The 18437-nt window shown below is 43.5% G+C and overlaps 1 protein-coding gene and 1 non-coding gene across 3 annotated transcripts in view; both read left to right on the forward strand.

Moving 5' to 3' along the window:
• The window catches only part of CCDC186 (coiled-coil domain containing 186), a 35677-nt gene that overhangs the window by 14597 nt on the left and 2643 nt on the right, over positions 1-18437 (forward strand). The window contains exons 3-13 of one of the 2 annotated variants that reach the window (XM_045291344.1): positions 1077-1203; positions 2772-2900; positions 3896-4108; positions 5255-5374; positions 8803-8907; positions 9521-9619; positions 9772-9858; positions 11410-11552; positions 15220-15475; positions 16058-16162; positions 18290-18373. In XM_045291344.1, coding sequence (XP_045147279.1) covers positions 1077-1203; positions 2772-2900; positions 3896-4108; positions 5255-5374; positions 8803-8907; positions 9521-9619; positions 9772-9858; positions 11410-11552; positions 15220-15475; positions 16058-16162; positions 18290-18304 — 1399 coding nt within the window. In that variant the 3' untranslated portion in view covers positions 18305-18373. Of the gene's footprint in view, positions 1-1076; positions 1204-2771; positions 2901-3895; positions 4109-5254; positions 5375-8802; positions 8908-9520; positions 9620-9771; positions 9859-11409; positions 11553-15219; positions 15476-16057; positions 16741-18289; positions 18374-18437 lie in introns of those variants that run through there. The other variant, XM_045291343.1, reaches the window with a different exon arrangement.
• On the forward strand, positions 139-301 carry LOC115870050. Its single transcript, XR_004046519.1, has one exon. It is a non-coding gene; the product is annotated as a U1 spliceosomal RNA (small nuclear RNA).

The raw sequence follows: 18437 nt of genomic DNA on the forward strand, positions 1-18437 counted from the left end.
AAGAAGGATATAATGAAAATTAAGACATTCAAATACAAATGAGAAGTCATGAAAAATGCAGTATTCTTTCTTTTTCAACAGTTTTACTGGCATGTAATTCACACATCATACAATTCAGTAGTTAAATTACCCCGAGAGATACTTACCTCGCAGGGGAGATGCCATGATCACCAAGGTTTTTTTCCCAGAACGAGCCTTATCCCTTGCACTCTGGATGTGCTGACCCCTGCGAATTCCCCAAATGTGAGAACTCGACTGCATCGTTTGTGGTAGTGGGGGGCTGCGTTCGCACTCTCCCCTGTAAAAATAAATAAATAAATAAATAAATAAGTCGCCTTGAGAAGAGTTACCCAGTCATCTCCACAACAATCGGTTTCAGAACATTTTTTTCATTCTTGGACGCATCACCATTAGCTCCCTGTTTCTCCCCACCCTCCCTGGCCACGCCCCCAGGAAACCATTAATTCAACTACCTATCCTGGATTTCATATACAGAAAAAAAGTTTTTTAATTAAAAAAAATCAACAATAACAAGGTGAAACAGAGGAAAACCCTTAATCATGAAGATGTACAGTAAGTCCCGGAAACCCTCAGGGGCAGTTCTACCCTGTCCCATAGGGTTGTTAGGGTCAGAATTGACGCGAGGGCAGTGAGTTTGTGGCTTTTGACCCATTTGATACCAGTGGTAGCAGCCCCACTTCCCTGCACCTCAGGGTACTAACAACCAAGATGTGCAGCAAAGTCCCCTGAGCAGCACAGTCGATTCTGGTTTAGGATTGCGCATCCAAAGAGGTGAAGTACATAGTTGAGGTTCCCAGAAGCAGGTACTTAAACGGGTGTCGTTTCCTTTATCCTTTATTTCATGTATTTGAAGTACACAATTTCCTAAGAAAAAAAAGAATCTTATTTGCCAGAGAATCTTAGGCAAAGTAAAATGTGTAACTCAAAAAGATTACCTAGGTATATTGATTTATTAATCACTGCTATCTACTTCCTAATCTGCAGATTGATTCTGTTCCACATCTCATCACCATCTTTATTTATATTTTACCTGTACTACCCTTTTCATATTTTAGATTAATTAAAGAAAACAAGCGGCATCAGGAGCTCATTTTAGATATTTGCTCAGAAAAAGACAATTTGAGAGAAGAGCTTAAAAAAAGAACAGAAACAGAGAAGCAGCATGTGAGCACAATTAAACAGGTAAAAAAGGCAAATGCTTGATATCCTTATTGTAATTTATAAAATAAATGCTCCCTGATGAGTTGTGTAAAAATTGAACTTTTGGAAGTTAAATTATGGACATTAAGTACAGAGAACGATTTAATATTTAAAGCAGTTTTTTTTTGTAGAGTGGAAAAGAATGTTCAGATTTTTCAAACAAAACCTACATTTTAAATGATCTATGTGATTGTATTTTATATTATAGACATCTGGGGAGTAAAAGGCAAGTTGATTTGACAGTCAGACTACTTGTGCCACTGAAGGGAAGGAGCAAAATACTTTACAAGTGTATATCTGACGTTAGAATTGTCCCATGGGTTGTGCGAGGGACTGCAAACCGCAAGAGCAGCAGTTTGAAACCACCAGCTGCTCCCCAGGAAAAAGCTGAGGCTTAATGCTCTAGTCAGATTTACAGCCTCGGAAGCCCCAGGGGCAGTTCTACTTTAGGGTCCTGTAGCATTCTGTGAATTGGAATTGAGTCGATGGTGTGAGTTTTATACTGTGAAGATTGGCTCATCATTTTGTATGCCTAGCTGTTTTCCCTAGCTTATCTTCTTTTCTTGCCTTTCTTTTTCTTTTTTTCTGTGTCTCTTCTCCTCTCCCCCCTCCCTCTCCCATCCCTTCTCTCTCTTTCTCTCATACTCCCTCTTTGGTGCCTTACACTGTTCTACTACATGGAGCAACCAGTGAATACATAGACCGGGAGCAAAACTCAGCTGCTCCATGGCGTTCTTCGGTGGATGAGAAAGAAACGGGTTAGCCTCAGGGGTCTTTCCTTGTGCTCCACACCTATCACGGAAAATTGTACAATACAAATCAAAGTCAACATGTTGTAATAACCAGAAGTTCCACTTGTTTTTGCCTTGGCACAGTAACACGCTTTTATATAGTTGCCATGTGACTGTATTTGTAAAAATCCTTTGTTTTTAAATCCTGAGTTTTATATGCTTCAGATGCACTCCATGTAAATCAGTCTTTGAACTCTACAGTGCTCAGAAACCTTTGAAATAGGCCGAGTCACTGTTTTGGCGGTCAGTCAGGTTCCACACTCAACAGATGGGAGGAAACCGCAGCGGCTCCTTTCAGCAGCTTATTGGTGATTTTTTTTTTCTCAAGAAGAAACTGAAAATAGAAAGAAAATGGAATTGTTTTTTCTTTTGCTAGCACTTAGAAAATGACACACCAGACTAAAATTCTGGTGTAGCAGGAGTCTCTTAATTGTCTCTATCTGCTCTGTTCTTCTGCTTTCTTTTGTGTATTAAGTGGATATTTTATAATGCAATGTGCTAATTTCTCTGATGATTTTTTTAACTGGCTTTTGATTATTTCTTTAGTGATTGCTCTAGAGCTTCCATACACACTTTAATTGATCAGGATTGCTTCTGCTGGATAAAAACTTAATTCCAGTGGATAGAGGGATGTTGCTAACCTTGACTGTTGGTTTGCCTGCACTGCTTCCCCCGTGTTTGTATTTTTTGTCCTTCTTTGAGGTGCTAGTGGTCTCTGTGCTATACCTACAGATAATACGGAATTCAATTTCTTTACAGTTGGAATCAAGAATAGAGGAACTGAATAAAGAAGTTAAAGCTTCCAAAGATAAACTAGTAGCTCAAGATATTGCCGCAAAAAATGCAATTCAGCAATTACACAAAGAGATGGCCCATCGGATGGAACAGGTGTTTTTTTCACATCTTGTCATTCTTAACTTGATACTCTCGTGATTTTTCTTGTCTATTAAAATAAAGTAGCCCTGGTACAGCATTTTGGACATCAGTGGTGTATTAAGAGCAATAGTTTTACTCTCTTGTAAAAGTTAGCCATTCTGAACATGCTAAACCACTACATAAATACACTCTTATTAAGAACAACTGAAATGAATGAAGGATGCATGTAGAATGCACAAGGAAAGGAGTCCCCGCCTCATCCCTTTCCATCCCATCCTTTGCTGCATTCAATCCCAGCAGGGCCAGTGCAAACACACATGTCCCCACCCAGCCTACACATGGGCTCCCCAATCTAATTGTGCAGGTTGGCATTTCCCTTTTCTCAGGCCAGATTGGGAGAATGGATATGAACCTCAGACTTCAAGGCAGGTGGAGCTGCGCCGATTCATTTTCAGAACTGTGAAGATTAACCCCTCCCCTTGGGTCAGGTGAAACAGATGCACCTTGTTAGGAGCATTTATTCCAATGGGGTACTTTTTGGAGCCCACCCTCTCACTGAAGGTGAAGCCCTGTAGGGACCCTAGTGGGCATTATTTGTATGTGTAGGACAATAGGTCTCCATTCTAATTCCTGACCTGACTGTGGGCTCGAGATCTCCTCTCACTGTCCCCATGGGCTGACTTTGGCCAGTGTCCTCTGGGTGACCACGGCCTGGATGAACCCAGCATGGCAATGGGGGAATCACAGAAAAGACCAAATGCGTCTGCTGAAGCGAAGGCTGGCTGCACACGTGGATGAGACTGAGTTATGGTTTAATGCATGGTTTTGTTCTATAACTTAAGTTTTTTCCGTTTTATTTTCAAAGTGCGTGGGTACATAATCCCAGAAATGCAGTGTGACGACCAAAAGACACATTTGGAAGATCCTGGGAAAAGCTTATTTCGGTTTGTTTTTATTGTTTGAAAAATATGTTGTCATTAATTCTGGCTATCATTTTTTTCCCACAGGCCAGCAAACAGTGTGAAGAGGCTCGCCAGGAAAAAGAAGCAATGGTGATGAAGTATGTCCGAGGGGAGAAGGAGTCATTAGACCTCCGAAAGGAAAAAGAGATGCTTGAAAGGAAACTTAGAGATGCGAATAAGGAATGTGAGAAAAACACTAACAGGATTAAGCAGCTTTCTCAGGAGAAAGGAAGGCTGCACCAGCTGTATGAGACAAAGGTATCCATCCCTCTGCTGTTTCTGTCCAGTGTTGACGTGTCCTCTCTTCGTTGTGCCCTGTTTAATCAAGTCATCGTAACACAGCCTGGTAAAGCATAATGGCATTGTGTTCCTCTACTAGTGTACTTTTGAAGAATGTGAATGTTGTCGGCATTCTGATATCTTGACAGACTTAATATTCCTTTATGTAGTTGGTATATTTCATTCTCAACTGCCTGCAAAAGAGGTTTTGAAGGTAGCTACATATATTGCTTCTTAGTTAACTTTGATCTTAATGAAAAATCATACTATAGGAACACTTTGATATGTTTCTTACAGAAAAACATGCCCTTGGAGGCTGGCCAAGACTCAGATAGCTACAGAGTGACTCCGCGCCCCAGTGATTCAAAGCAGCCTGGTGGGGCATGGTCATGTCCTACTGCATTATCACTTTTGCGTGATGAATGTTCGTTTTTCGTTATTAAGTTTTAATTTGGAAATGTTCTCAAGAATTTTGACAAAGCAAATTTTGTTCATCTCTCCCTTTTAGTGTCAGCCACTTGGGAAGAATTATAAAGATAGGCATGTGCTCACACACAGCCAGTTAGCTAAAATACAAATGCAAGCCATATTTATGTCTATTAATTTGATTGGGCTATTTCACTGCCCTCTTATAATTTGAACTTTGAATCAGTTTTATGTAACTTTAAAATTTGGAAGAAATGTAATGGCGTAAATAGAAAAGTAGAGAGATACAGTCCTTTTGCAAGAAAGATAAGAAGCCTTTCAATTAATTGATAAATGGAAGAAAAGGGATTGGAGAAATTTCTCCAAAATTATCCTCACAAACTGTGCAATGATTCTTGCTTGGAGAGCGACTTAAAGGAGACCTCGTTTTAACCAGAGAACAAGCAAGCAAGCAGCCGTGTCAAGAATTGATGAAATTTCCCCGGAGGCTCGTCACTGTGAAGGATGGGGAAGGAAGTAAGGGCCCGTGGACAAAGAGAAAGGGCCAGAGGAGAAACCCTCAGTAGGCTTTGCAGGCTTAGGGTCGGTCGGTCGGTGCTGCAGCCCGCCCCGCCCTTGGGCCTGGAAAGCAGCCGTAGACAACGTACATAACTGGTGGGTTGTTTACGTGAAAAATATGACCTGGTGCTGTTATTTTAGGAAGGCGAAACAACTAGACTCCTCAGAGAGTTGGATAAACTGAAAGAAGATATCAACTCGCACCTCATCAAAGTAAAATGGGCCCAGAACAAATTGAAAGTTGAAATGGATTCACACAAGGTAAGTGACTGCAATCAGTCAAACCTTTCTTAGAATCAACTTGAAGAACAAATACGGTAACAGTTAATGAGGCAAACAGCCTGGGCCAGGATATTTGGTGTTTGTAAAAAGAATACTTCCTTTGGTGCCTCACATTTCAAATTCATTGGAATGTTATATTTTACCATTTACAATCCCAAATTATCCTGGTTCTTTCAGCATTTTTAATGTTACATTTTATATTATGGTCATGGGGCGGGGCTGAATGGAGAGGGCAGAATCTAAAGACTACCAAAAGAAAACTTTCAACCAAGAGAAAAATTTAAAATATCAAAGATGCTATGATTCTTATAATAAATATTATTTCCAATTTGAATATAATTAAGATTTTAAGGCTAGAATAACTTTCCTTATGTATTTGTTATGACTTGGATCCCCTTGATATTGTGTCTATTGCAGTGGTTCTTAACCTTCCTGAGGCCGCGACCTTTCCATACAGTTCCTCATGTTGTGCTGACCCCCAACCTAAAAATTATTTTTGTTGCTACTTCATCACTGTCATTTTGCTACTGTGATGAACGATCATGTAAATATCTGATATGCAGGATGTATTTTCATTGTTACAAATTGAATATAATTAATACATAGGGATTCATCACAGAACAATATGTAATTATATATTGTGAAATATTTATTTCTAATAACAAATAAAATTTTGTCCTGATGTGTACCTGGCATGGTGTAGCGTGGGTCACAGTCCATGCCAGGTGCTCGTATATGGGCGTATCTGCATGTGGGCAGACCCGCCTGGAGATGAGTAGAGGAGTGGTGTCTCAGTTCCTAGACCATCGGAAATATGTTTTCCGATGCTCATAGGTGACCCCTGTGAAAGGGTCTTTGAACCCCCAAAGGGGTCGCGACCCGTACAGGTTGAGAACCGCTGATCTATTGACTATCAGAAACCATGGAAAAATAAAGCAAAATCAAAGCTGGAGCCTGTTGCCATCGCTCTAAGCACTAACTGAGCTTGTAGTAGAGGCCGTCACACTCTATGGGCAACCCTGAAATAGGACTGAGACACAAGGGAAAGGTCGTAGAAACGATCAGTTGCCATGTTTTTAAAAACAGACTCAATGATATTGTGTAAAACGATAGAGACTCATATGAACTAGTGCTTAGTCCACAGGGCTCGTAGTAACCTTATATTTACATATACTACTATCAGGGCAAGTTACTGTATTGACAGTGGTCAGAGAGAGATTGAGTGCTGGTCAGCCAGCACCTGTGGCCAAGGAAGGAGAGGGAGGGAGGAGCTACCCGAAAGGGGGACAGCTCCCAAGCTCACGCAGGACGAGGAACGCTTGTGGAAATTCTGCTAATTTGGCCTGACGGAACAAGGAATCCAAAAGCCCATCGAGACGACAGCACGGTAAAGCTGTTGATGACCTGAGACGCTTCAATAGTGACCTGTGGTTCTCTGTGATGCCTGTGGACCGGCCTCGTCTCGTGCACTAAGATTGGGCCTAACGCCTCTAAGAGATACGAACATGGACGAGTTACAGATGCAGAGTTCACCTGCGAGCCACCTGGGTTTAAAGAATGGTGGTAACAGATACTTGCGGCAACTTTGAGATCAGCTGAAACCAGATCCTCTAGCACAGTGCTTCTCAACGTCCCTAATGCCAAGACCCTTTACTACTGTGCCTCATGTGGTGGTGACCCCCAACCTTAAAATTATTTTCGTTGCTACTTCATAACTGTAATTTTGCTACTGTTATGAATTGGGCAATTCCTGTGAAAGGGTCGTTTGACTTCCAAAGGGGTCTAGACCCACAGGTTGCTCTAGAAGGTTGGGTAGAGGAGAGGGGCAAGGCGGAAGGCAACTTGGAGGAGGGGTTTGTTTGCTAATGAAGGTAACAGCTGTATTGACCTGGTATTTGGAAAATAGAAGTCTGCCAGTTTTTTATTAAGGAAAGACATTTGCCAGCCAGCAGTAGGTTAGTAGGTCTTTGTGTGGGCACAATACTGTATCCGATGATGTGAAGGACAGAAAAGCCAGAGAAAACCTAGAACTTTCTACGAAGGTCCAGGGATGGGATCTGGGTGACCCATTTTCTGCATGTGTCTAGTGGGCAGGAGTGTTAGTCTCTGGATAAAAGGATACATGATTAATTGTGATATGGCCCTGCTTCATGGAGTAACAGGGACCAGGTTTGCCCTCTCCCTTGGGAAATGAAGACAAAGCAGAACAGACAGAGGTTTCCAGACATAGTAGATACACAGTGCAAGACCGTGGCCCTTGAGAGAAGGAAACAAAGTGGCGCCAAGAGGAGGAACCCAGCAGAGTCCTTGCCCTGAATTAAGGAGACAGATCCCAACAGCCTTGGTGGTATAGCGCTTACACAGTGGGCTGTTCAAACCCACCAGCTGGAGCTTTCTACTCGTAAACAAAAGTCTCGGAAACCCATAGGGGGCTCCCTAAAGTCCCCACCCACCTTAGTGAGCTTGGTTTTTGGAGAAAGAGACAGTAGCAGACAAGATGCAGAGATCTGCAGTATGTGTGCCCCAGGTGTGTCTAAAGAAACTACAGACAGGGAAAGAGCCATCAGGAAGAACTCCCCCCTGGGCTCACCTTCAGTCATTTAAAATAGTCATTGAACAGTTATTAGAAAGGTGCGGATAGAGGGAGAAAACAGTTCAGAAGTGTCTGCTTAATGGAGGAAACCTAAGCCATGGTTCGGTGCCTTGGATTCTGTCTGGGAAGGCAGGGTAGAAGCGTCTACCTCTGTCTATCAGGAATAAGCAGGGAAAGCCACTAGGAGGCAGTGATCACTAAATTCTCCTTTGCATCCCAGATGCTAGCCTGAACCGGGAGGCTGGATGGGTTCTCTGAACGGGAATTGTGGAGTAGTTGCTGCAGGGCACGGGCAGGAAGTAGGAATCCCTGGAGGAGATGGCAGGGAACTAGATGGCAGACATTGTTATGTGCTGAATGAGAGGAAGGAAAGTAACTGCCCAGGTGGTCAGAAAGAATCAAAGCAGGTAAGTCTGAAGGAAAACCCCAGGAAAAGTCCTTGGATTTCATGAGAGTTTCTGCAAACCTTCCGAATTGCTCTATTAAGAGACTAGTTAGGAACAGAAACCAAATTACAGCAATTAGAATAGTTACTACAATTAGAAACCAAAGGTTTTTTTTTTTTAATGTATGTGCTAAGAATTAACACTTTGGTTTTCTTGTCTTACCAGAAATGAAAGTGAATAACTTTTAGAAATCCGCTTCCAATTTATAGATTAAACTTTAATGGCTATTAATTAACTACGGACTGAATTTTCAAGTTTTTGGCAGAAATCGAATATTAGTACTTGAATTGTATCAGACCCCTCAAGGGCAGTGCCAGGACCAGAACTCTTCCCACACCCTTGTGACCATTGTTTTCATATCAATGCAGGAAACCAAAGATAAACTCCGAGAAACGGTAACAAAGTTAACCCAAGCCAAGGAAGAAGCAGAACAGATAAGAAAAAACTGCCAGGACATGATTAAAACCTATCAGGTACGCTGCTCTTTTCTTTCCTTTTTAAATTAAATCATTTTATCGGGGGCTCGTACAACTCTTAACACAATCCATACATCCATCCTGTCAAGCACATTTGTACAATTGTTGCCCTCATCATTCTCAAAACATTTACTTTCTACTTGAGCCCTTGATATCAGCTCCTCTCTTTTCAAATAGACATCTTACTGATGCTGCCCATCAGAAGGCTTGCCTCATGAAAGTTCTGCACCCGCAGTGTTTGAAGTGTAGAATGGATTTGGTAGGGCAGTTAAGTAAACCAGGTGATCCGCTATGTGGAAGCATATGCAGCTTCAATAGAGAGCCTATTAGAAAAGTTTTCAACTAAATGAAAACCTCAGAAAGTGGCAGAAGAATGAAAGAGGACCAGGAAATGTAGAACTGGAATCAACCAGCCAGGCCACGTTGTATTACATCATCATCCCTTGTCCATACCAAACTGAACTACATGCTCTGCCTTGTGGGGGGCACTCATCTTTAGATACCTAACAAGCTCTCTGGGCTTCGCAGACCAATGGAGTTGTGCACCTTCTTCACTTTTCAAAGTATAAAACCTTAAAACTAAGCCATGCTTGCTCCTTCATTTCATTAGGAGTCTGAAGAAATTAAATCGAATGAGCTTGATGCAAAGCTCAAGGTCACAAAAGGAGAACTTGAAAAGCAAATGCAAGAAAAATCTGACCAGCTAGAGGTGAGTAGTTCTTATTATATGCAGACAGGGAATACGCTTCCTGGATGTATGTATTGTTGTGTGTTTTAAGGACTTTCTGGAGAAGCAGACAATGCATGTTATACTTGGTGTAGTGATTAATGATTTGTGCTTCCTCCTAAACCTTCTCCAAGATGCATCATGCCAAAATCAAGGAACTAGAGGACCTGAAGAGAACGTTTAAGGAGGGCATGGATGAGCTGCGGACATTGAGAACAAAGGTAATTCATCAATAGCTGTGAGTCCAGCCACGGGGTAAATGCTGCTTTTCATTTTGATTTTTTTTAACGGAAAGGGAGAGATAGTTTTTTGCAAGTTTCCCAAAGTGAAACCACTCAGGATTAGAACAGATACGTTCTGAGTGGAGTGAGGCGTCCTCAGTTTCAGCCCGTGACATGTTTGCCAAGCACACCTGGGTCAGAGCACATTGGCTGTCTTTAACTTATCCATGGGCCTCGGATCTACGGGGAGGCTCCTCAGGACATCCGTGTAAGGTGGTTGGACCTTAGAACAGTGGATGTCAGAAAAACAATAGGAAGACTATTGTCAGAAAAACAATAGGAAGACTATTTCTCCTGAGTATATTTAATAGGCTTAGGTGGATACTGTTTTAATTTCTAACAATCTGTCCAGTGTTTATCGTCTTTATTGTTTAGCCTCTTTAATATGAGTATGACTGAAAGAGAGCCCTGGTGGCAGAGAAATGAGCTGCCAACCACAAGGCCAGTGGTTTGAACTCACCCGCCTCTCTTAGAGATAAAGATGAGGCTGTCTACTCTTGTAAAGATTTAATGTCTCAAACTCAAAGGGCAGTTCCACCCTGTCTTGTTGAGTCACTATCAGTCAAAATTGACTTGAGGGAAGTGAGGGGTGTTTTTTGTTTTAACAGTTTCATTGGCATAAGCCAGGGGTCCTCAAACTGCCAGCCCGCCCGGTGTTATTGCTGCCGCTGCCTGTCCTGCTTAGCAGCCGACTCATCCCGGGCCCATAGGAATTTGTTCATAGTTTTGTTGTTGTTTTTTTAACTATAGTCCAGCCCTCCCACGGTCTGAGGGACAGTGAACTGGCCCCCTGTATAAAAAGTTTGAGGACCCCTGGCATATACCGTACAATTGAATGCTTTAAATTTATTGAAAAGAGTTGTGCCACAATTATCACCACAATCAAATTTACAACATTTTTTTCAGTTTTGGATCCAGTATTCTTAGTGCCCCATTTCCCCGCTTGGTTGGTTTGCTAGATGACTCTGAAACGTGGGATCAGTGTGTAGCATGCATCTACTTCAAACTAAGGCTTTTAAAGTACCTCTTTGAATTTCCGATAATTCACACTTGTCCAGAACTATCACAGGGTATATTATGTACTTCCCTATTTCTTTTCCAGGCCCGTTCTCTTGAGGTGGGTAGAGAGGTATCCTCCCTTCTCAGGTGAGGATCTGGAGACTGAGAAAGAGCAAAGGGACATGCTTAAGCTCCTGTGACTAAATCATGAGAGCGCTGAGCCTAACGCCCAGGACCGCCGAGTTGCTGTTAGGTGCTGCCTCAGTGGCCCTCTGCGTGACGGAGTGAGACCCTGCCCAGTCCTGCGCTGTCCCTGGCGTCTGTGTCTGAGCCCGAAGCCGCAGTCACCGCGCCAGCTCATCTCGCTGAGGGTTTCTCGACCCTTGAATACTGACTCAGAACTCAGATTATTACTGTTGGCACTGTGAAACCAGTTTACAGGGGATTGAGAGATACTGCTCGTACTTTAACTTGGTTCTGATCATTTCATAGGTGAAATGTCTAGAAGATGAACGACTAAGAACAGAAGATGAATTATCAAAATATAAGGAAATCATTAATCGCCAGAAAGCTGAAATTCAGAATTTACTGGACAAATTGAAAGTTGCTGATCAGACACAGGAGCAATTTCAAAGGTATAAAATGAGCTTCTGCTTATGCCAATGCAGAAGAGTTCTTACTCTTCTCAGGATTTGGACTAAATGCAGTTGTTTTGAGGGGGGGGAATTATTTTTAATTTTTGTCTTGGTTTCACTTTTTGGAAGTATTTTTAAGTGTCTATCATGACTTCTAAAAATCAAAGTTTATATTCCTTGAACATTGGTGGAAGCAATTTCTAAAAGGATGATCAGGTTAAGTCTGTTCCTTAGCTTTCAAAGTCTTAGGCATGCACAGTACTTTTTCTTTAAAGGTCGATAATATGTTTGTAATGACGGAACCCAAAGACAGGAGCTGACATCACTCCGGGCCTCTTACACAATGAGCTAGTTAAACCGTCTCAATCTGTTCCTGGCAGAGCCTGGACTCACAGTGAATCCAAATATCTTCGTTTCGAGGCCTCACAGATACCCACGCTGCTGAGTGTCGCTAAAGAAATCCCCACCACCCACTAGATTGGCGCTGCTGTAAATCTGAGCCCATCCACTTCTCTGAGATTGTAAGGCCCCTCGAGTCCTCCCGTATGTCCTTGATCAGAGCCTCCCCTGCACCTTGCCAACATCTATTCCAAGCCTTCTCTGAGTCGCCACACTTCTGGCCACCCCATTACTTTTTCACTTACTCTTGACAGATGCTGATGTCGTCTCAGAAAAAGATTACGGGGGCCGGAAGCTGAAGGCTCTCTCCACTTCTCCCATAGAGAGTATGCATTTGCTGCTCCTCTTTCCTCCCATCTGTGGTCATGGAAGAAAGTCTTGTGCTCTTCTGAATCTAGTTGCCCTCTCCACACTCCCTCCCTCCTTTCTGGTGGCTTCCCGTTCACCACTTGCTCCCGGTCTTCCACCACCTTTCTGGCCACAGGCTTCACCTTCTGCCTTTTTCGTGCTCGCCTGACGCTGCCGTGTATGATCCCAGTAATTCTCACCTGGTGCTGCAGGACCTTCACAGCATCCCCAGCCCTGATGGCTGCGCTCACCTGTCCTCTCATAAACGAGCTTCTCCAGTTGGAGCTGACCCAAGGAGAGCCAGTGTCCTATCATCTTAATGGTCCAACTTGGGTGCCCAAGAGTTATCCTGGGCCCTTCTTGTCCCTTCCAGCATCTGACCATGCAGAAAATATTGTTGATGGCCAGCCTCTCTTTGAGCGCTTTCACATCTGTTTACTGCTTTCCGTTTCCACTGCTACTGCTGTTAGTCCACACCATTGCCGGCTGCCCTCTGGAGAACTGCAATAGCTTCTAAGCTAGTTGTTTGGCTTGCTTCCCCTCTTATCCATTCCTGACTGCAGTTAGTGTCATCTTTTTTAAAAAATCATTTTATTACAACAATCCATACATCAATTGTATCAAGCATATTTGCACATATATTGCCATCATCATTTTCTAAACTTGTACTTTTTATTTGAGCCCTTAGTATCAGCTCCCACCTACCCTCGTAACCCCTTGATAAATTATAAATTAGTGTTGTTTTCATGTCTTATACCAACCACTGTCTCCTTCAACCACTGTCTCCTTCAACCACGTTTCTGTTGTTCACCTCCTTGTGTGGGAGGAGGGGATTATGTGTCTATCATTGCGATCAGTTCCCCGTTCTTCCCCTCCTCCTCCCACCTTACCCCTACCCTCCTGCTATTGCTATACCCATTTCTGCACCTGAGGGGTTGATCTGACCTGGATTCTGTGTGTCGTGAGCTCTTATCTGTACCAGTGTACATGATCCAGTCTAGCCAGAACGGAAAGGCAGGACTGGGGTTATGATAGTGGGGGCTGAGGAAGCCTCAAAGAACCAGAGGAATATTATGTGTTTCAACAGTGCTATACTGCACCCTGGTTGACACATCCCTTCCTCGTGACCCTTCTGTGAGGGGATGTCCTATTGTCTACAGATGGGTTTTGGGCCTCTGTTCCAACTGCTCTTGTTCTCAACAATGTGTTTTGTTTGTTTTGGGTCTTCTGGTGCCTGTTACCTGATTCTGTCAACGCCTCATGATTGCACAGGCTGGTGTGCTTTTTCCACGTGAGCTTGTTGCTAGATGCTAGTTGCTAGATGGCCACTTACTTAACTTCAAGCCTTTAAGACCCCACACACTGTATCTTTTGATAGCCGGGCACCATCAGCTTTCTTCACCACATATGCTTATGCACCCATTTTGTCTTCCGCGATGGTGTCAGGAGGGTGAGCATCACAGAATGCCAGGTTGTTAGAACAAAGTGTTCTCGTGTTGGGGGAGGGCTTGAACAGAAACCTAAAATCCATCCACATCCTCATGTATGTACATAGGCCAATATCTCTGTTTTTATGAATCAATATATTTATGTAAGTGAACACCTAGGTGTACACCTCTATCCAAAGCTTTGCATCCTAGATCTTTCGTCTGTTTCCTTTTACCTTCCTCCTGCCCCTCCACGCTCGCCCATCTTCTGCCTCATAGTCATTCCTCTCAGCTAGATTGCTGTTGCTTCAACACCACGGGGATCTACATCCTCCTGTTGATGCTTTTAAGTCCCTTACTATCCCCTGTGTGGCATTGTTTGTTCCTGCTCCTTCCCCCAAGTCCCTCCAGAGCCATCGGTCCCATTGCTTTCTCCTAGGCGTGCTTCCCATGCCTGTCTTACATGGGCAGGCAAAATAGTGCCATCCCTTTGGAAAGCTCATCTGTGCAGTGAGGCCTCTCACTGATTCCCATGGCCTCGAGGACAGCCTAGTGCATTCAGACACCTTCATGTGGCTTGTCAGGCCCTTCATGACCTGTGCCTGCTTCTCCCTTCCACCTCTCCTCGCAGTTTCTGCATGCATGATGATCATCTCCTCTATCCCGAGCCCTGTGTTGTTCGCCAGGGGTACAGTATGTTCCCTGATTGAGCACATGCTGTTCCCTCTACCCTGGGCATCGTTTTTCTCCCACCGGCTCTGCCTTTGCTTTGAGTCCAGGGCTCCTCAAACTGTGGCATTTGAGCCACATCCAGCACGCCACCTGTTTTTGCATGTACAGGGAGAGCCAGCCACGCTCATTCCTTTCCGTGTTGTTTCTGCCTGATGACTTCAGGCTGTAAAGTAGAACTGTTGCAATAAAGACTACGTGACGTGAATGCCTACATGGTCACCATCTGGCCTTTTATAGGAAGAATTCTTCAGCACCCGCATCATTTCAACACCATTGTTTAGATGCCGTCATCGTTAAATGTCATCATATTCATTATTTCTATACTTGACTCAAAGGCCTCTTAGACAGAGCAGGGGCCAGGCTGGACTTGTTAACTTACATCGCTGTTCATTTATACCCACCGCTTTTCATTCCTGGCTTACCTTCAGTAAACCCATTGCTCTCTAGTCAGTTCTGACTCAACGCAGCACTGTAGGACTGAGTAGAACTTTCCAGAACCATCCCAAAGCTGTTACCTTTACAGAAGCAGACTACCTCCTCTTTCTCCTGCGGAGCAGATAGTGGGTTTGAACCACCCACCTTTCCATTTGCAGCTAAGCACTTTAACCAGTGTGCCACCCAGGCTCCTTTTGCATCCATAAATATTTGGATGAGTGAATGAAAGTACCCTTAAAATGCATTCCGTTTGATGAGAATGCTTGAGCCGCTAATGGAATGTCCTTTACTGATTTAACTTTTTCTTAAATGTACTCTGGTTCTAGAGCTCAGCAGGAAGTTGAAACTCTGAAGGAAGAGGTGGACAGTCTTAATGCGTCCATGAGTGACCTCCAGAAAGACATCGAGGGCAGCAGGAGCAGGGAGTCGGAGCTCCTGTTGTTCACGGAGAAGCTGACTAGTAAGAACGCGCAGCTCCAGTCGGAGTGCAATGCGCTGCAGTCTCACTGTGACCAGCTGTCTTGCAGCGAGAGCCAGTTACACAGCCAGTGTGAACAAATGACCGAGACCAGTGCTCATTTGGTAAGTAGGACTCTGCCGGCAGCGTCTGAGGAAAAACAGTAAGACGCACAGGCAGCACACGAACGGCAGGGGGTGGTTCAGGCTCTTCTCCCCCAAGGAATGACAGATGCCATACAAAATGTCCGTTGTCTTTTTGAATGGTGTCATTTAGCGTAAGATTTGATATTCTGAGACAAATACAAGGAAACCCTTCATTTGAATAGAAGAATCAAGGCTGTCTGTCATTTCCACCTGGGATTGCACTGCACCCTAACATGGTACTTTAAGTGCCTGTGTTTTGTGTTCGTTGTTTCAAACACGGCATACTGCTGTGGCGTTATGAGGGCATTCTCGTTCATAACAGCGATATTGAGACTTTAGGACCGAGTAATTCAGAGGCCAGCGCACTGGTGGCCCTGCCCATTGGGTTATGCCCCGCTTTGCTCTGTGAGGACGCTGAGTGGCCTTGCAAACAAAACCTGGTCAGGAGTGACGGTGGGGGGACACGCTCCTGTCAGGGCCTGAGACGGCACACTGACCAAAATGAATGGGAAGAGATGAAAATTGACAATTTTGTTTGGTTTTGTCTCTTTGGTTACTCAGGAAAGTCGATTGCTGAAAGAGGAAGAACTGCGGAAAGAGGAAGTCCAGACCCTACAAGCTGAGCTCACTTGTAGGCAAACGGAAGTTCAGACATTAAGCACGCAGGTAGAAGAGCTAAAAGACGAGTTAGTAACTCAGAGGCGGAAACATGCTTCTAGCATCAAAGATCTTACCAAACAACTTCAGCAGGGTATACAATTCTTCCATACTTCGGCCTCAGTAGTTTCTTCTCCTTCCTCCCTTCCTCCCGTCCATCCATCCATCTTTCCTTCTTAAATTAAGGGTTTTGTAGAAAAGTGTATTTTCTACTACATGATGGTTGGAGAGACATGTTCTTTTTAATGTACTAATGTTCTTAGACCAAAGTGCTTAACTTCTTGCAATGCCATAGCCTGTCTTCTGCACTGATTGCCCCCTACTCAGAGAACCAAAGGGTGGGAGGGTTGGAACATGCTTCCGAGTATTTGTCTGTTATGGATCCCATATTCCTATCAGTTACATTTGAGCATTTGTTCCCCAAATCAGGTACGGTTGTTACAGAGGATAAACATACACTACTCAACATTAAGTGCATTAGAAAAAATATATGTATCAAATTTTCAAAGGATGGGACTAAATATAAATTCTGATGCCTTCTTCCCACTTTTCCCTGTACAGTGAACCCTCGCCACTTCGCGCTTCGACTTCCGCGGCTTCACTCTATCGCGGTTTTTGCGTAACAGCGCATGCTCTGTCATTACTGCCACTGATTGGCTCATACTGTACACGCTTCTGTCTGCATCGCTACGTATCGGAGCTACGTATCAGATGCATTTTTGCTTTTTACAGTGTACTGTAATTGTTTGCGATTTTTAAGAAATTTTATCTAAGCCCTATGATGGCTCCTAAACGAGCTGCTTCTTCTAAGCCTTCTGACAATAAAAATAAGCGCCCCTTCAGAGGAAAAAGACGGCAACCCACCTGTAGAGTACATCCCTTAAGTCATTTCATAGGCTATTGATTACAGTATTTGTAAGAACTATGTATAATAATACTGTATGTGAAATATGTAATACTGTAAACTAGATGCCATAAATAATATAATAAATAATAAATGATAATTGTAACGTCCAAAATGTTTCACTGTATTTTCCCTTTTTCGTTTAATAAATTGGATAATACGAGTGTAATGGTGACTAAAGGGTGTTTTTTCATGTCCTCTATGCTCTAACTACGAAAATATTTGATTTACAAATAAGGAATCCTACTTCGCAGAATTTCATTTATCACGGTAGGGTCTAGAACCGATTAACCGCGATAAACGAGGGTTCACTGTAAATGCTTTTGCCCAGCTCCATCTTCAAGGGAACCTATCCCGTACTTTGGAAACCACTTAGAAATCATTGATGTTAGCCACCATTTTTGCAGAAAAGACCTGGAAAGGTTTATAACTGATGGCTAAGACTGGACTCCAGGTTTCTTTTATTTAAAAGTTCATGTTATTAGGTCCCTGGGCTAAGTGTGTAGGGTCCACAAATACATGTGTCTCCAGGATTTTTACCCTTCTCTGCTCTTCCACCCAGCCCCCTGCTTTATTTGTGACAAACAAGCCCTGGTGGCATAATGGGTTACTCATTAGACTGCTAACTGTAAGGCTTTCAGCTCAACTCTCTCAGCTACTCCACGAGAGAAAGATGAGGCTCTCGTAAAGATTAGAGCCTCAAAACCCACAGGGACAGTTCTGTTGTCCAGGGCCACTGCGTTGGAATCACTTGATGGCAGTGAGTGCTGAGTGAGTGGCTTACGGTAATAAGATCAATGAAGTTTAGTACTTAGTGACTGGATCATTTCAGATAGTTGCCATTAATCACTTCGATCATGCAGATGTAACTGAAGGGAGATTGGGGTGGGGGAGAACTGAAGCGTGTTCTGTAACTGTGGGGATCTTCCACATTTCTCAGGACTGCTTGAAGTTAGTAACTTCAACTCCCAAAGTTAATGTATAGCCCACCTAAGTGAGACCGTTGTCAATTGCTGTTGAATCGTTGGGTGTACGGACATTTTCAGATGTCATTTTATATGGATGCCAACTTCAATCCCTCTTCTCTGCCCTTTGTAGGCAAGTTTTCTTTTGTCACCTGTGACGTTTTTTGTCTAAGATGTTTTGTCTAATTTTAACTGTTAAAGTCAGAGATGGCAGGAGTGAGTTGTCCTAATGATTGTCTCAAGGAATCCCATTTCTTTGTCCTCCAGCTCGAAGAAGGTTAGACCAGGCTGGCAGCGGAAGCAGCGGCGACAAAGACGCCAGCAGCATGGGCAGTCGTTCCAGCTCATCCGGTAACACTGGCGGTGGTTTCAGTTGGTCTTCAGTGATCGCTGACAAGAAGAAACAACATTGAAC

Source organism: Echinops telfairi, unplaced genomic scaffold, assembly GCF_000313985.2.
Source record: "Echinops telfairi isolate 266 unplaced genomic scaffold, ASM31398v2 ScPeMD7_70;HRSCAF=299, whole genome shotgun sequence".
NCBI lineage: Eukaryota > Metazoa > Chordata > Mammalia > Afrosoricida > Tenrecidae > Echinops > Echinops telfairi.